This window comes from Typopeltis vanoorti, chromosome 12 (genome assembly GCF_054136105.1).
Source record: "Typopeltis vanoorti isolate ZY-2024b chromosome 12, IOZ_Tvanoo_1.0, whole genome shotgun sequence".
Lineage (NCBI taxonomy): Eukaryota > Metazoa > Arthropoda > Arachnida > Uropygi > Thelyphonidae > Typopeltis > Typopeltis vanoorti.
The window spans coordinates 98,050,581-98,067,322 of NC_143560.1; the positions used below are offsets into that span (position 1 = coordinate 98,050,581).

Sequence of the window (16,742 nt, forward strand, 5' to 3'; positions counted from 1 at the left end):
TGAACTGGTGAATAACATCGTCATAAAAAGTTGGTTGTAAGTAAATTTTCCCAAGCAACATGCACACTTGTAAAGGCTGGCTGAAGCTCACTGGCTAGAGCTACTTTCTCTGCGTATGGCCTGTGTTTAAGACGAGGTGAAGGGAGCAGAATTGGCTATGTGCGCACATGAAATCACAGTACTGTAGTGAGGACCTGGAAGCTCACACATCCGAGCAAGCCAAGGTAGCTTTGACTAGACTAGCAAGCATCGTCCTTCGATATACAACGCAAAGCTGAATTATCCCTGCACAAGCTTAAGACGTCTTCTGTCTGCAAAAATAAAAACCTAAATGGAATGCTTATAAATGCATGCATTAAATATTACTTCTCTCTCAAGTAACGAGATTGTGCAGCAAGCATGGAAAATTCGCCCCTGTTGTTGAGATGGTTTCAGAAATCCTTTAATGAATCTGGTCCTTTTTGGAGATTTATTCCTTGAACTTCATAATCCACTAACAGTCCCCTGGGAATAACTACGGAATTTCCTAGAGACTTAATAAGGGGATGATGATGATTTATGGTTTTAATGGTGCAAGGACAACGAAGACCATACTGTGCCATATCAAAGGTCATAGTAGTACACAAGGTAAGACAATTACAAACATCCATGTCGCAGCAATATTCGAGCCCCCGACCCAGGGAACAAAATACCCAGTTGGAGAGTGGGTATGCTAACCAGGCCAGCTTTAACGTCCTGTGAGAAATGAGGAAATTCCACCCTACTCTCCGAACAAAGTACTGTCCAAAACAGTCACTAAAGATTATCTCATCATTATCGTGATAAATTTCCTGATAATTACATTCATTTGGTGTACAGAATACTATGAGAGTAATCAACTTAAAATTATTACTAATGTCATATCAACAATTTTCTTCTCGATTAGCTATTTCTTGTCAGATTTTATACTGCAGTTTTACACCTTTTAATTGCATGAACCCAATCAGAGTATGGGTTTTGTTCCCTGGGTATTATTCCTGTCATTTGGTATCAATCCCCTTTTTTTGCTAACCTTTCCTTTCCCGTTCTGTTTAAGCGACTATAACATCTTATATTTACTGTGCTCACATATTTTTGAATGCGAGCAATATCAGCTTCTTTTCTTCATGTTTTAATTGTCTTTTATGCCACATGTTTATTTCTCTTATTTTTATCAAAACTCTTATATGTGTGCTCTCCAGTCTTTGTTTAGTTATTTTCTTTATTATGTGTTGCCTCCATAAGCCTGTGTAGCTCAGTGGATGTGGCGTTTGCACACCACCGCGCTTGGCCGCACGAAGGAAGGCTTGGTTTCGAGTTTAGTCGGCGACTAGAGAAAATTTTTCTAAGCCTTTTTTCGACCGGTTTCCGAGTTAGTCGATCTCTGCACGGGCAAGCAGGTTTTTCCTCCCGGGAACTCCGGTTTTTCGTCCTGTAAACTCAAGAAAATCGACCGTAGAACTCACATTATTTCAGACATTAAATATATTGTGTTAGGGTTAGTGACCACGAGATGGCGGCACATTTGAGCCGTCACTCTTCACTGCGTACCGCTTAATTAGTTATAGCTTTGGGCCATCTGTCTCTGATTGGGTACCAGTGGAGATTGAACTGCCCGCTCAGTCTCCAAAAGTTAGATAGGGCTAAATGGCCTCCCCTACTCCCATATACGGGAATAAAAAGGCGTTAGCTGATTTTTTGTGTTGCCTCCAAAAAGTCCAAGCACTTATCCTGCAAGGGCACTATACAACTCTCTGTCTTCACCATTTAATCCGCTAACTGCACAGATCCGCTAATACCATCATCATTTATACCATTTATGCACACTACCATTTACTATCCACCACCACCACTAAATTTTTTGTCTGTAAATTGCGTGTGTTTTCAGGGCCGATTTATAATCCAACTGACAGATCCATATGTTAAATTTTATTTCAACACTGTCTTATATACTGCTTGGAAAGAAGTCAACGAACACCATAGTGTGAGGAACACATTCAAAAGAAAGTCCTTCATCTAATTAAGTGAGTACCATGGCTGCCCACGTAATAAGATGCAGGACCTCCTTTCGCTGCGATGAATGTAGCATCCTATGGGATAAACGTTCCATAAGCGTACGACAGCGATCGATGGGAATTTTTGGACTATTCTTCTTGTATGCATGTAATGTGGCCCTAGATTGTTTGTGGTGCTGACTTCCCTAGATCTTACCCGATGCTCCAGTTCCTCCGAGATCTTCAATAGGGTTGAGATCACGGCTCTGCTGACAGGGCCGTGCTTACAATTTTCCTTAGGTGGGCGAGGCCCGAGGCGCTAGAGTACTTCGGGGGCTGCTCTCTCATTTTTGGGGCTCTTAAATTGGTCCTCAATTTCGGGTGCTCCAGCTAGGGTCTCGTGCGCCCGTGTAAGTCCAGCCCTGTCTGTGGAGGCCAGCCTCATGACATGTTGCAGTGTCTTGCTGAAAGATCAATAGTCAGTTCCGTAAAAACTTCACAGTAGGAAGTATTGCATTTCCAAAATCTTCAAATATATCTCGAAGTTCAGTGTTCGTGGCACCACAAATAAAAGTCCCAGGCCAAACCGTGAAAAACAGGATAAATCATCACACCGTTACCTATGAATTTCATAGTTGGGTTTCTGACGCACTCTGGTATGAGACATTCACCGGGCATCCGTCACATTCACACCCATCCATCTGCTCGATGGAGGGTGTAGTGTGATTCGTCATCGCTCCAATAGCACAGCTTTCTAAGCTTCATCCTCCCACTGTCTACGCTGTTTGCACCACTGAAGACTATGCTGCATGTTGGTTCTGGTAATATGGGGCTTGCATATTACGGTCCTACCGTAATGTCACAACATGAAAACCAATGTTGTGAGCCTCGATACTGAATGTTTATGTGCAGTTTCCTGTTTCAGTCGACGCCCGGAACTTCGCATTCAACGTGTGGGTCGACGATTGGCGGTGTTTACTTATTATTCTTAATAGCACTCCGTGGTCACGGTCGGTGATTGTGTTGATCGTCTACTGCTAGTGGCTCTTGCAGTTGACTCCCTGCACTTCCATCTCAGTATGGTATCACTGATTTTTGACCTGGGATGACCGAATTTGTCAATAATTCATGGAGCAGCTATTAACACATATCTCATTATATGGCGCAATGTACTTTGCCCATGCGGTGTCCTTTGACTTCTTTCCTAGCAGTGGATATTGCTAGTCTTGAGTTTTTGCTAATTCCCGTCTTTTTCCATGAAGTGAAATTCTGATACCATCTAGTTGCTTGAACCAGGTTTTTCACCCCAAGTTTCCATTTCATAATCTTTCTTAGGTTCATCTGAATTATGATGGCATAAATCTTACTTGGAATATTTATTAGAGAAATTCATCTAATTCTCACATTCACTTTTATGTCTAATTCTATAAATGGGAACTATGAGTATTCTACTCCAGTCATAATTTAACCTATATTTTATATATATATATATATATATATATATATATATATATATATATATATATATATATATATATATATATATATATATATATATATATATATATAATTTATTCAAAAACTCTAATATATTTCAATGAATGTTACTTGGACATCGTCAGGAGATAGACTGTTAACTATTTTCATAAAATGAATCAAAATAATGAGTCATAAATTATGCGTATATTAGCTTGCGTCTCGGTCTCATCGGAAGTATATGATATTACACTATTACAGTTGAAAGGGAAAATTGTAGTAAGCTGCATAGATTAAACATATTTAAAATAATTAATAATAATAATAAAGAAAAAACTCATGAATAATTAGAAGTGAGCACATCCCGAAACTTGGATGTTGGTATTCAGCTAATATACACTTGATTTGTGATTCATTATTTTGATTCAGCTTTTGAATGTATTAACGGTCTATATCTCTGACGATGTCCAAGTAACGTTGGATGAAATATATATACATATTGGAATTTTTTAATAAATTTTTGTTACATGTGTAAGTCGTGAAACTTACACATGTCTAGTGCACATGTTCGATTAAAGCTATTAATTATTCAGTTAACCGATGTCCAGTTATTTTAAAAATAAAATCTTCGTAAGAAGGTACGCCTTCTTTGAGACTACTACTCACTTCATACATAACTTGGAATATATAGCATTATAAGCAAATCAGCTCAATTCCAACTTTTCCACTTTTTTTTCTTTTTTTTTTTACATTTGACTTTTAGACGCCTTATGGTCACTCCCGTGCCTCACAGGTGGTGTTTTTTTTTTTTTTTTTTTTTTTACATTTGACTTCCGTAGACGCCTTATGGTCACTCCCGTGCCTTACAGGTGGTGTTTTTTTTTTTTTTTTTTTTTTGGGAGGGGGGAGTGAAGTCTTCTGCTAGAATAAGCGGTATTATTAGCTGAATTATTCGGCAGAGCTTTAGCTAACAAGAATAAGTAGAACCACTAGATGTCTCTAAAGGCGGTACAATGTTAATAATTTTTAATATTTAGTCGTAGCACGTGGAGTGTACGAAGTTTGTAAATAGTTTATTTATTTATTTTTTATTGTGTGTGTTTTAAGATAGTTTTATTTTGTTTTCCTTTAAAAAATACCGCCATGGTTAAAAACAAGAAAAAAGGTAAGTAATATGGAAGTTAAAGATCTATTTTGCACAAATAGCAAGGGGTAGTGACTAGGTAATTGATTTTTAGCTCGTAGTGGAAGTTTCATTCATTAAAAATTCGTTACCGTTTAAAGAAACGTATGCAAATTTTTAAACACACGCTTACTTGCCACTTTATTTCGATGATACTGATGGATTATGCAACGGGGATGGACAGGATACCACACGGAACTCTTGCTCCAATTAGAACAAATGGGAAAGGAAATGAAACTGGTGATATGGATACAGAGTGGCTAATGGACAGGTATTAAAAAAAAAAAAGAAGGTATATGGAGGAGAAAGCAGTGTGCCCCACAGCTCTGATAACTACTACTACTGTTTAATTTGGACATAAATGGTATAGTGAATAATTTGAAGAGAAATATTCAGTTTGATAATGATGCAAAATGAGATAGGATAGTGGTTAATCAAGGTGATGTGGAGAGCTGGCAGGATAATTTAAATAGTCTGACAGTATGGGCAAAAGATAATGGGTTCAGTTTAATGTGAAAAAGTGTAATGTTATATTGCATTTTGGGAGAAATTGATCATAACGTGTACAAGATTCATGGAACTGTACTGAAGGAAATTGATGAAGCCAGGGATTTGAGAGCAGTAATGGATAGAGGCATGTTTGAGAGCTTCCATAGCTCAGTCGGTATAGACAAAACCTCTTTGGTTGGAAAGACCTAAGTGCGATTCCCACCTATGACATGAGGAACCTTTATCTGGTCTGTTTTGACTAAAGGTTGAAAGAGACCAGATCTCTATGGTAATAAAGGCTAGTTAGCCAGTCTCATATGGAGGTGGAGGGTTTTTCTCCCAGAGACTCGGGGTTTTTTTTTTGTTTCTCAGAACAGGTAAACCAACCCTGTGAACACACACACTTCTACAGACATAAAATACCTCCCCTCCCCCCCTCCCCCCCAACATCAGGCTCTGCAACAAGTCGGTTGGGATCGTGCACATATGTCACATCATAAAAAGGCCCGACCCCAAATAGATGGGATAAGGCACAAGGGGAAGAAGAAGTGGATAGAGGCATGTTGCTAAAGTTACCACGATAGCTCATTGGATTACTTGGTTATTGAAGAACATACTAACAGGCAGAGATAAGGAAGTTATCGCTCCTGTTTATTAGGTCTTGATATGATTACTCTGCTCATGTCTGGTTACCTGGGTTTCTTGGGAAAGAATAAGTGGTGGAGAGGATCCACAGGCAAGTTACTCAGATGATGAGTGGTGTGTGGAATGATTCTTATGAAAGTAGATTGAGGGTTTGTGGATTTCAAAATTCGGTTGATAGGCAAAGGCAAAAAAAAAAGACTGGGTATGAGAGAATCGTTTATGTTACGTAAAAGATTTTATAGGATTGATGCAGAGGAAATTCAGGAGTTGACTAGAAGGGGCAGAATAAAAGATCATTCCTGGAAACTGAGGAAGAATGTGGTTAGCAGGAATATGAGGACTAGATTTGTTTTTGCATGGAGAATAGTGAATGAATGGAATGGAATGGCAAGAATACAATAGATATTGTATGTGTAGTTTAGGTCTCCCATAGTGAGTCTTCAGACTCCATGGGAGTGCATCTGCAATAATAATAATAATAACTTATATTTTCTATTGACATAAAGTGGTGGAATTAACTATGAGAAATCTGATTTAATGCCACCTGAGATTCCACAGTTCTTGAATAAATTGGGTCCCAAAATGTGAAGATATTGCAATTCATCGAAGTAAATGATTTCAAAAGCAACCATCACAAGTTACCAAAAATGAATGTATAGTATTTAGTCAAGGAACAAATTATATATTTTTAGCTGATATAGGCCCTATAGTGGGGAGAGATGGAAAGCTATGAAAAGATTCCATGGGAGTAGAAAGAGGTTAAGACACTTCCACTATGTAAAGTTGGTTTTTGGTTTTAGGACAGAATTAGCAAGTAAGAGACATTAGTATCTCAGGTGTGGTGATGAAGGTATCAGAAAGGTTAAAGATAGAATTCAGGAATGGGTAGATAGGAATAAAATTCCTATCCTATCCCAGGTGATTATTAACTAACTTCGAATACTTACACAATATTCATCTATTTTTTCTTGCTGTAAAGAAATGGAAAGTTCCCTAAGTTTATTTTGAACAATGCATTGTTTATATGAAAATAAAATTATCATTATAACTGGTGATATATGGTAAAAACTATTAAGTTATATTCTGTAAATTCTTCTCTTACAGTGATTTCTTTAATTTGACTACAGTCATTGATGAGGATCTCTGTGGTGGTATTTCATCTCCTAGTTATGGAACTTGGCATCAATTGATGTGCAACTTGGAATTTTTCTTGCTGTCAAAATATTAGCTATTGTTTGTTTAAAAATAAATAAATTCAGTACAGAAATAATGTAACATCTGGAGAGGGAAGCTCAGCAGAAGCATTTCTGCTAATAGAAATGTTAGTCCAGAAAAACTGACATGGTGATTTTAAAAGCACAAAAATAATTTAAAAAAAAAAAAAAATCATACTACACAACTCACTTCATATGAACCAAATACACCTAATCTCGAAAAGTATTTGTCTTTGGTGCCTCTATTTCTGTTTTTTTTTTTTGTTTGTTTGTTTGCTTGCTTTGGATTAGTAATATGTTCAATTTACTGACCATAAAAGTCTTCAGCCTCAGAGTGCTAATTTGACGATTAAAAGTTTTAGTGAATGAAACATATTGCCTCCCTAACACAAACAATCCCCCTCAGAACTTGGAAAAAACTACCAGAAATGTATGCACCAATCACGAAATACTTCTTGCGTGTGTCCCTTTGAGAAGTAATCTGATGTACTCCCACCCTGCTGTCCCCTCAAAAAAATATCTTTCCCCATCCCCAAATGCATGCATGAACATACACGTACATGCCCAACCTCAAGAAACACACCAACGTATGTTACATTCATCATAAAAAAAAAAAAAATAATAAACTCAAATTCCTAATATACACATATGTAGATTGTAGAAAAAAGGAAGTCCATGAAAATAAATATACCACAGCAACAAACAAGAACACAGTAAAAATAATTTTATGACGAACTTACTTCAAGAAACTATAACAACTATACCTTGAAAAAAAAATAACCTGAAGCAACTTTAGTTAAAAAAAAATCCACATGATGGTTTCTAGTCTTCCATGTGGTGGCATGTCTGTCACCACATGGAAGACACTTTCAATGACTTCAACGTATTGCCCACTAGGTTACATGATTTTGCATATGTCTCAGCTATTGTTGAATAGTTTTACCTTACTTAGATGTTGAAAAAGACATTGGCAAGTAGAGATAGGGAGATTATTAACCCTCTTTATATGACTGATATGGCCATATTTGACTACTGTGCAGTGATTGGCCACCTGTGCACAGTTTCTTTGGAATGAAATGGTGGGGAGGATTCAGAGATGATTGACCATACTGGTGACAGGTCTGTGGAATTCACCCTATGAAAATAGATTGAAGGTGTGTGTGGGTTGCAAAGTCTTAGTTGACAGGGGAAAAAGAGGGGACATGATAGAAACTTTAGAAAGTTTCTATCATGTCCCCTATAAAGTTTTTTATTATGTGAGAAAGTGTTCTCTCAAACAATGCACTACAGTTTTCCTGACATATTCGCTATAAATAAGAACTCATTTTCTCACTGTTCACTGCTCATTTCCTTTTACATTATGATGGGTAACAACATAAAAACAAAACTTAATTTTCGAAAAAGTACAAAACTGCAAATGTTCACAAAGGACGAACAAAGCACAACTCCATAGTGCATGAGTATCAATTGTCAACTGACTGACAAAAATCCTCAATGCACTGCTGTTGCTAACGCTTGGCACCTCAGAATCAAACAAGTGAATGTACAAAACAATAAAATCACTAAAATTGACTACTGAGTTTTAGCTTTTTTCTACTTATCGATTTTTGGTTAATACTTTTTGCATAAATAGGCTTACTTTTTTATTATTATCATTAGGATCCAGTGTGCCACTTTTGGTGCATACGCTATTGGTTGGCAATCCCTGGCCTAGTTTCCAGAGATGCTCATTTTTATGTTCTTGCTTAATTTATGAAAGACATTATTGTTGCCATTTCTTGCACTGCCACCAAAGTTTGTGTTGCAGTTGTCACCACAAAATGCTGTTATCTTGTTGATTAATTTATATTTCTCCAATATGAATAGAATGTGATCCACTAATATCTCAGATGTTTCTCCTTTGTGATTTTGGAATTCTAATAGTTTCACTTACATTCCTTTTTCTAGGTATAATATATCTCGCCAAACTAAGACCACTTTCAGGCTCAAGCGATTTGATGAATCTACCACAACACATATGCAATTTGCCTCACTAATTCACTTATCACTTCACAAAATATGAAAAGAGCCAGTACATTCAAAACTATACGTTAACATTTTGTCCTTGCACATGTGAATCTTTTTGGGAATAAGTTTCATATTCTCTTTATCAGTTACCTACTTTGTGGTTTTTCAAAAACAGTCACCTGATGTAAAAATGGACTAGATGGGAATTGACTGCTATTTTAGACTTGTAATATCTTAATAAATCATAATTCACTAACATGCACATAATTGCCGTTTTCTTCTTCAATTACGCAGTACTCTTTACATACTGCATAATTGCAGTATGCAATACTCTTTCCATAAAGATGGAAAGATTATTGCACCGAGCTTTACAAGGACCTAGCTATTCAACAAGAAGACTAAGAAGCTATCAAAAACATGAAAATGGAGATCCTCAAAAGTGAAGTAGAACAAGCAATCAAAAAATTAAGGCATAACAAAGATCCAGGTCTTGATTCAATATTGGCTGAAATGCTGAAAAACCTTGGAGAGAATGCAACTGTCAACTGGATACGTGATTTATGCAACAAAATCTGGAACATGGCCAAATGATTGGACTAGTTCCATTATTATCCCAATCTACAAAAAAGGCAATTATGAAATGTGAAATGCAACAAATGTGAAAACTACTGCACCATTGCCCTTATCTCACATACTAGCAAGGTTTTATTACACACTATTAAGGAAATATTACAAAGTTTTATAGACCATGAAATCTCAGAAGAACAAGCAGGATTCAGTAAAGGTTGAAACTAGAGATCATAATCGAAAAAGCAAGGGAATTCAACTTAAGCCTTTATCTATGCTTTATAGATTACTCCAAGGCCTTTACTTTGACTGTATGAGGTGGGATATTTTATGGGATATCATGCAAGAATTGGGAATACCAAACCATCTAGTAACCTTTATAAAGAACTTATATCAAGGAAATCAAGCAGCAGTAAGAATTGAAAACTCAGTGTTCCCTGCATTCTAATTTGAAAAAGGATCAAGACGAGGAGTGGCCGAACAATCACGAACCTACGATACACAGTAATAATAGCCACAAACGAATTAAAATCCATCCTAAATGAATTAGAATGGGAAAGCTTAAGCCATGGTTTATGAATAAATCAAGATAAAACCAAAATAATAATTTTAAACAATGCAGAAAAGAGATAGTTGAAATTGTCGACGATTTCAATTCCTTCTATCTTGGAGTGATAATAACAAAAAAAAAAAAAAAAAGATGGATGTAAAAAAGAGATAAGAAGAAGAATAACACTAGCTAAGAAAGCGATGACTGATTTAACTGATATCTGGAAAGACAGGCACATCTTCAAAAAGACCAAAATTAAGCTTATAGAAACCTTAGTTTTTTTCTATCTTTCTCTATGCTTCTGAATCTTGGACAATGACAAAAGATGACAGAAGAAGAATTGAGGCATTTGAGCCCTGGTGCTGGAGAAGAATATTAAGAGTGCTACCAATTATATATTTGGTTTAATCCTTTATCCAAGTGTAAGCAAACAAAGTTTGCTCCTGAAGTATTTTCAGGACTGGGGCAACTCATGGTATAAGTTCTGATCACTTGCCTTAGTATCCCATAATGCAAAGCACATATCCTTATGGGTATGTATAATTTTGACCTTTATTGAGGTGCTGTTTTAGTAAAGACCTCTCTAAAAATTAAGCGGTCCCCCAGACCACTCCATACGAGTGACCAAAGGACCATCCAACTCAGTGACAGGCTCACCTTATCACCAAAAAGAACTTCTCAGTGTTGACTCTACCCAGTGGTAGGTTCACGCCACTATCAGACAGAGCCATTATCTCAGCGGTGGCCCCACTCAGAGATGGGCAAAAACCTACCCCAAGCAGAGCCTCCCATACCTCAAGGAAATGGACCATTTCTGTGCAAAAGCACATCAGTGGGAGCCAGACCCAGAGATGTTGATACTAAAGTGGAAGTAATGCAGAAGTCATATCACCATATACCAGTTGCCAAAAGGTGTCAACACTTTATTATTAGAATTCTCTGGATTAGAGATAGTTGATGGAAATTTTTTCACTTGACTATACTACCAATTATATATTTGATTTAATCCTTTATCCAAGTGTAAGCAAACAAAGTTTGCGCCTGAAGTATTTTCAGGACTGGGGCAGCTCGTGTTAAAGGTAGTATAAGTTCTGATCACTTGCCTTATTATCCCATAATGCAAAGCATATATCCTTATGGGTATGTATAATACTATGCATTATGGAAATGGTCACTACTACCCAGACCGGTTTCGACCTTTATTGAGGTCTCATCAGTGGGAGCCAGAGTGTAAGCAAACAAAGTTTGCGCCTGAAGTATTTTCAGGACTGGGGCAGCTCGTGTTAAAGGTAGTATAAGTTCTGATCACTTGCCTTATTATCCCATAATGCAAAGCATATATCCTTATGGGTATGTATAATACTATGCATTATGGAAATGGTCACTACTACCCAGACCGGTTTCGACCTTTATTGAGGTCTCATCAGTGGGAGCCAGAGGTGGTGATACCTCCTTTACTACAAGTTGCCCCAGTCCTGAAAATACTTCAGGCGCAAATTTTGTTTGCTTACACTTGGATAAAGGATTAAACCAAATATATAATTGGTAGCATAGCCAAGTGAAAAAAAAACTTCCATCAACTATCTCTAATCCAGAGAATTTTAATAATAAGGTGTTGACACCTTTTTGCAACTGGTATATGGTGATATGACTTCTGGATTATTTCCACCTTAGTATCACCACCTCTGGGTCTGGCTCCCACTGATGAGACCTCAATAAAGGTCGAACCCAGTCTGGGTAGTGACCTTTTGCATTATGGGATACTAAGGCAAGTGATCAGAACTTATACCACCTTTACCATGAGCTGCCCCAGTCCTGAAAATATTTCAGGTGCAAACTTTGTTTGCTTACACTTGGATAAAAGATTAAACCAAATATATAATTGGTAGCATAGCCAAGTGAAAACATTTCCATTAACGTTAAGTGTTTTGGACAGAAAAATGAACAAACAAAAGTATCCTAGAAGAACTGAATATCCACACAAGACTGACAAACATAATTGACAAGAGAATTGTATATGCAGAAGGGAAGGCAACTGCCTGGAGGAAACCTCCAACAGATGGATTGACCAAATATCAGGAATCACCAGACTTAAACCAGAACAAGCAATAAGAGAAACACAGGGGAGAAAGAAATGGCAAATCATCATCAGGAAGGTCACAAGTCCTCAGACATGAGGAGATCCGAGAGTTTGTGCAGAGTCTTTATGATTTAATTAAGAGTAAATTTTTAAAATGTTTTTTTGTCTCTATCAAAAGTTGTTTATACCAAACTCATTTGTTAACCAATTCTGTATACATTTTTGAATATTGTAGTGGATTTCAAATGCAAACAAGCATTTGAATGCTGAATAGTAGCATATATGTAGGATTTTTCCTTGGAATGAGTATGTTGGACAGATGAAAACTACTAATGCCAGTACTGAAAACACATTGTTATCCTTGATATGCAGGATTTCAGAAATATCACTGCATAACATTAAGCTTTGACAATGTTCCAAATTGTAGCTCTTCCCACTGTAATACTTGTAATATATTTTTTCTATTGCATCTAAAGAACTAAATTTTTTTTTTTGTAATTGTTTTTTATATTCATACTTGCTTTCTTTTCGAAAATGCATGTTTTAAATTCTATTGTTAAGGGATGTGACATTTTTAGTAAAATATAATCTGTTTATAGGTCCTTTACTGAGCAAAGAAGAATTGATGATACAGACTGTTGCTGAGATTATTCAAGAATTGATACAAGCCCATAAGGCAGGAAAAGATGTGAATCTCAACAAGTAAATTTGTTATTTGATTTTCTCAATAAAGTTAATGGCTCTGAATGTGAAACATGATTTTTTCAATATGTGTTTATATTATTCTTTATGTCTTAATAGCCTGTTATGACTAAGTAAACTTGACTTTCATAAACACTTAGAAAATGAAGTTGTATGTTATAAGCCAGTTTGCTTGGAAAAAGATTGTATGCCCTTACAAGGAAACCCCTTCCCCTTTTCTCTCTTTCTTTCACATTTTACAGATAGGATTTGAGCCTTGCTCTCTTTCCCTGGTAGGTAACACAAGAAGAATCATACCACCCACCAGTAAAGAGAGCAAGGCTGAAATCAGAGATGTTTGTAATTATATATAAAGAGTGTTAGCAATGAAAAATTTGAAGCCTTATAATTTTTATTGAAGAATTCAAAAAGAGAATGTTCAGACTGATATAGACAATTTATTTGAGTTTCATATAGGAACATAACATCCTGGTGTATTAGGATATTCAGTGTGATGAAGTATCAAAGTATAGACATTAAATATGTGCACCATTCATAGTGTAAACTAAGTCACAGCAGTATTCAATTTTCCTCTATGCATTGTCTAACATATTAAGCAATATATAAGCTACTATTGACATGATGTACCCTTTTAGTTGCCATTCTAATATTATGCACATCTGGTGTGGGTTATGTGAAAGGTAAAGTGAACTTCGTCATCTTCCTATCCAGGTTCTAAGCCACGTGGCCTGTTCCATGCTCAGTCCATTTTCTTCTTGGTCATCCCCTATTCCTTAACATATAATCTCTAGGATTATATGTTAAGATCTTTTTTGGTAATCTTTCTCTCTGCATTCTTGCTATATGGTCTAGCTAGTTTTTCCTATATTTAATTCATTGAGTCTGTTATAGGATTAATTTTGAGATTTTTAATTATTTCACTATTTCTTTTTTTATTTACTAAAGTGAGTTTTTCTGTTTTCCTAAGGAATTTATTTCTGCTGCCTGAATTCTCTGTATATCTCTTTCTCCGAAGGTCCAGATCTCGCTTCCATATAATCGTGTAGGTTTGGTTATTGTTTTGTAGACGCTGAGTCTTGTGTGTTTCTGTATGTAATTAGGTTTAAAAGTTCTGTTAATTACTCCAGTAATTTTTATAAAGTTTGTCATCTTAAAATCAATATCTATTTAATTTATGTAAGACCTAGATATTTTACAACCTACATATTTGAAATTATTAACTTGCTCAATTATTTTATTATTTATTATTATTTTACTTCTGACAGAGTTATTTCCTTAAAAGCCATGACTTTAGTTTTCTCCATTGACATTTCTAGGCCATATTGTGTTATATATTATATATGATATAATATATGCTGGCCTGGTTGGCCGCGTGGTTAGTATATACGCTCTCCAGCCAAAAGGCTGCAGGTTCGAATCCCGCCATGGGCATGGATGTTTGTGATTGTCTGTGAAAATACTAGTGGTCGGCGGTAGATGACGTTGGTGTAGATGATGAAGGTAGTTGCGGTTGGTGGAGACGGAGAGTTGTAGAGTAGATGCCCTCCCTCGATGAGTCTTTGGACTCCCTGGAGGTGTTATGTAATAATAATAATTATAAATTGATTTCTGCAGTTCATCTTCAGTCTTTCCAAAGATGATCTGATCATCAGCAAAGAGTAGTGTGTCTATTTTTGTATGTCAATTAATTTGGAATCCACATGTACAGATAACCCTCGATTAACGTGGTACTTATACAATGCTGTTTCGATATGACACAGTCTAAAATTGTAGTAAATAACCCTTGTTGAACATGGTACTTATACAACACGGTTCTGATAAAAACACGGTCTACAAATTGCAGTAACCCTTTATCTTTTCATATGTTTTTCACTGCATGACTTAAAAAATAAAAAATAAAATTTTATCTTCGTTAAATTTGTGTCTGCCTGTATCCCGCATGTAATTATAACTAGCGAATTTATATTAGGGGAAATATCCTTTAGCATGCATGTACCTCAATTGTTTACCCTATAAAACTTTTATTGTTGAAAATTGCCCTCGTTTCTGCCAGGAAAGTACATTAAAAATCATAAGCGTGTTCATCTCAAGCTGAGCACTTTTTTTTCTGGAGAGTTACATACAATATGTAATGCTTGCTTTTTTTGTGTAAAAAATTATTTTTATAGTAATGGCTACAAACTACAACGAAAGGGGAAAACCAACATTGAAAACAAAATTAATTTCTCTTGAAGAAAATATTCAAAATCTTGGATCAGTTGAAAAATGGAGAAAAAAACCAGGAGTTTTTGCAGGGACTTTGAACTTAAATGAATCAACAATTCGAACAATCAAACAAAATGAACATAAAATCAGAGAAAGTGTTTATTGCTGGGTCAACGATAAGTGCAAAGTTCATTGCTCGTGTATGCGATATTCTAATGGAAAAATGGAGAAATCTTTAATGATTTCGATAGAAGATTGCACCTAAAAAGAAAATTCCTATGGATGGAAATCTCATTAAACAAAAAACTCTCAAAGTTTATAAACATTTATAGTGCAGACTAGGTGTTCAATGCAGATGAATCCGGGTTATATTGGAAAAACGTGCAAAAACGCACCTATATTTTGAAAAATGAAAGATCAGCTCCTGGTTTCAAAGTTTCCAAAGATAGAATTAGTCTACTGTTTTGTAGTAGTGCATCAGGTGATTACATGACAAAACCAGTGTTTATTAACCAATCCCCAAATCCTCGTGCTATGAAAGATTAAAATATGCACTATTTTATTTTGCCTAAAACATTTATGCATTATGTGCAATGAAGTTTAAGTACAATTTGTAATTTTTATACTTTTATACTATGTATTTGTTTCATAGTTTATATGTTTTCTTAACTTATATGAATTACTTGAATTAAATAAAAATATTTTTTTTGTTGGGTATGTCATTGTTGTTTATATAACTAAAAAAAAAAAAAAACGATTTCAGAACATAACCCTACTTTTTCTATGTGATCTGAGACTCGCATAACGTGATTTATATAACGCAGCATTTCTGTGGAACCTAACATCCGCATTATACGAGGGTTACCTGTATTTACTTCTCTCCATTTTTTGACAATGTGTCGAATAATATGGATGATCACAGACAACCTTGACAGACTCCTCTATTTATTAGTTTCCAAGTGGATATGATATCATTTTGCCTTATTGCTATTTCATTATTATGGTATATGTTTAACAGAGCATTGTATAGTTGGTTTGGAATGTGATATTCTTTTAGTTTCCCCATAGTTTATTTCTCAGAATTTTGTCAAATGCTTTTATATAATCGATGAAAGCTATATGTGTTTCAATATTGTATTCTCTATGTTTTTCTATAATTATTTTTAAGATAAAAGCTGAGTCTATACGTGATCTTCTATTATGGAATCCATTCTGTTTTTCTCCCAACTGTGATTCTGTATGGGATAAAAATTTGTTTGTTAACATTTTTGCAAAAATTTTGTATCCTTTATTGAGGAGGCTGATGTCACGATAATTATTGCAATCCGTTTTTAGACCTTTTTTATAAATTGGTATCACTAGACCTCTACCCCAGCTTTTTTGGGATTTTCCCTTTTTGTACATTTGGTTTATAAATTTTAGAAATCTGATGTTAAATTCTTTACCTGCAAATTTAATAAGTTCTGTGTTTATATTATATTATAAACTATCTGTTCTGCTTTGTTTGAGGATATTTTGTAGTTCTTTGTATGTATTTTTCATACAAAATTTTTCAGTCTAAAGTAGTCAGTAGTTTTAGTTGTTTTCACTGCAACTTTCTATTGGTTATATA

General features: G+C 35.5%; 1 protein-coding gene across 3 annotated transcripts in view; it reads left to right on the forward strand.

Annotated features, from left to right (window-relative positions):
* Positions 1-4,496: 4,496 nt before the first annotated feature.
* Elp3 (elongator complex protein 3) overlaps positions 4,497-16,742 on the forward strand; it is a 292,722-nt gene continuing 280,476 nt past the window's right edge. For all 3 annotated transcript variants that reach the window (XM_090401875.1, XM_090401873.1, XM_090401874.1), the window contains exons 1-2: positions 4,497-4,653; positions 12,823-12,925. In XM_090401875.1, the coding sequence (XP_090258001.1) occupies positions 4,632-4,653; positions 12,823-12,925 (125 nt within the window). In that variant the 5' untranslated portion in view covers positions 4,497-4,631. The remainder of the gene's footprint in view (positions 4,654-12,822; positions 12,926-16,742) is intronic.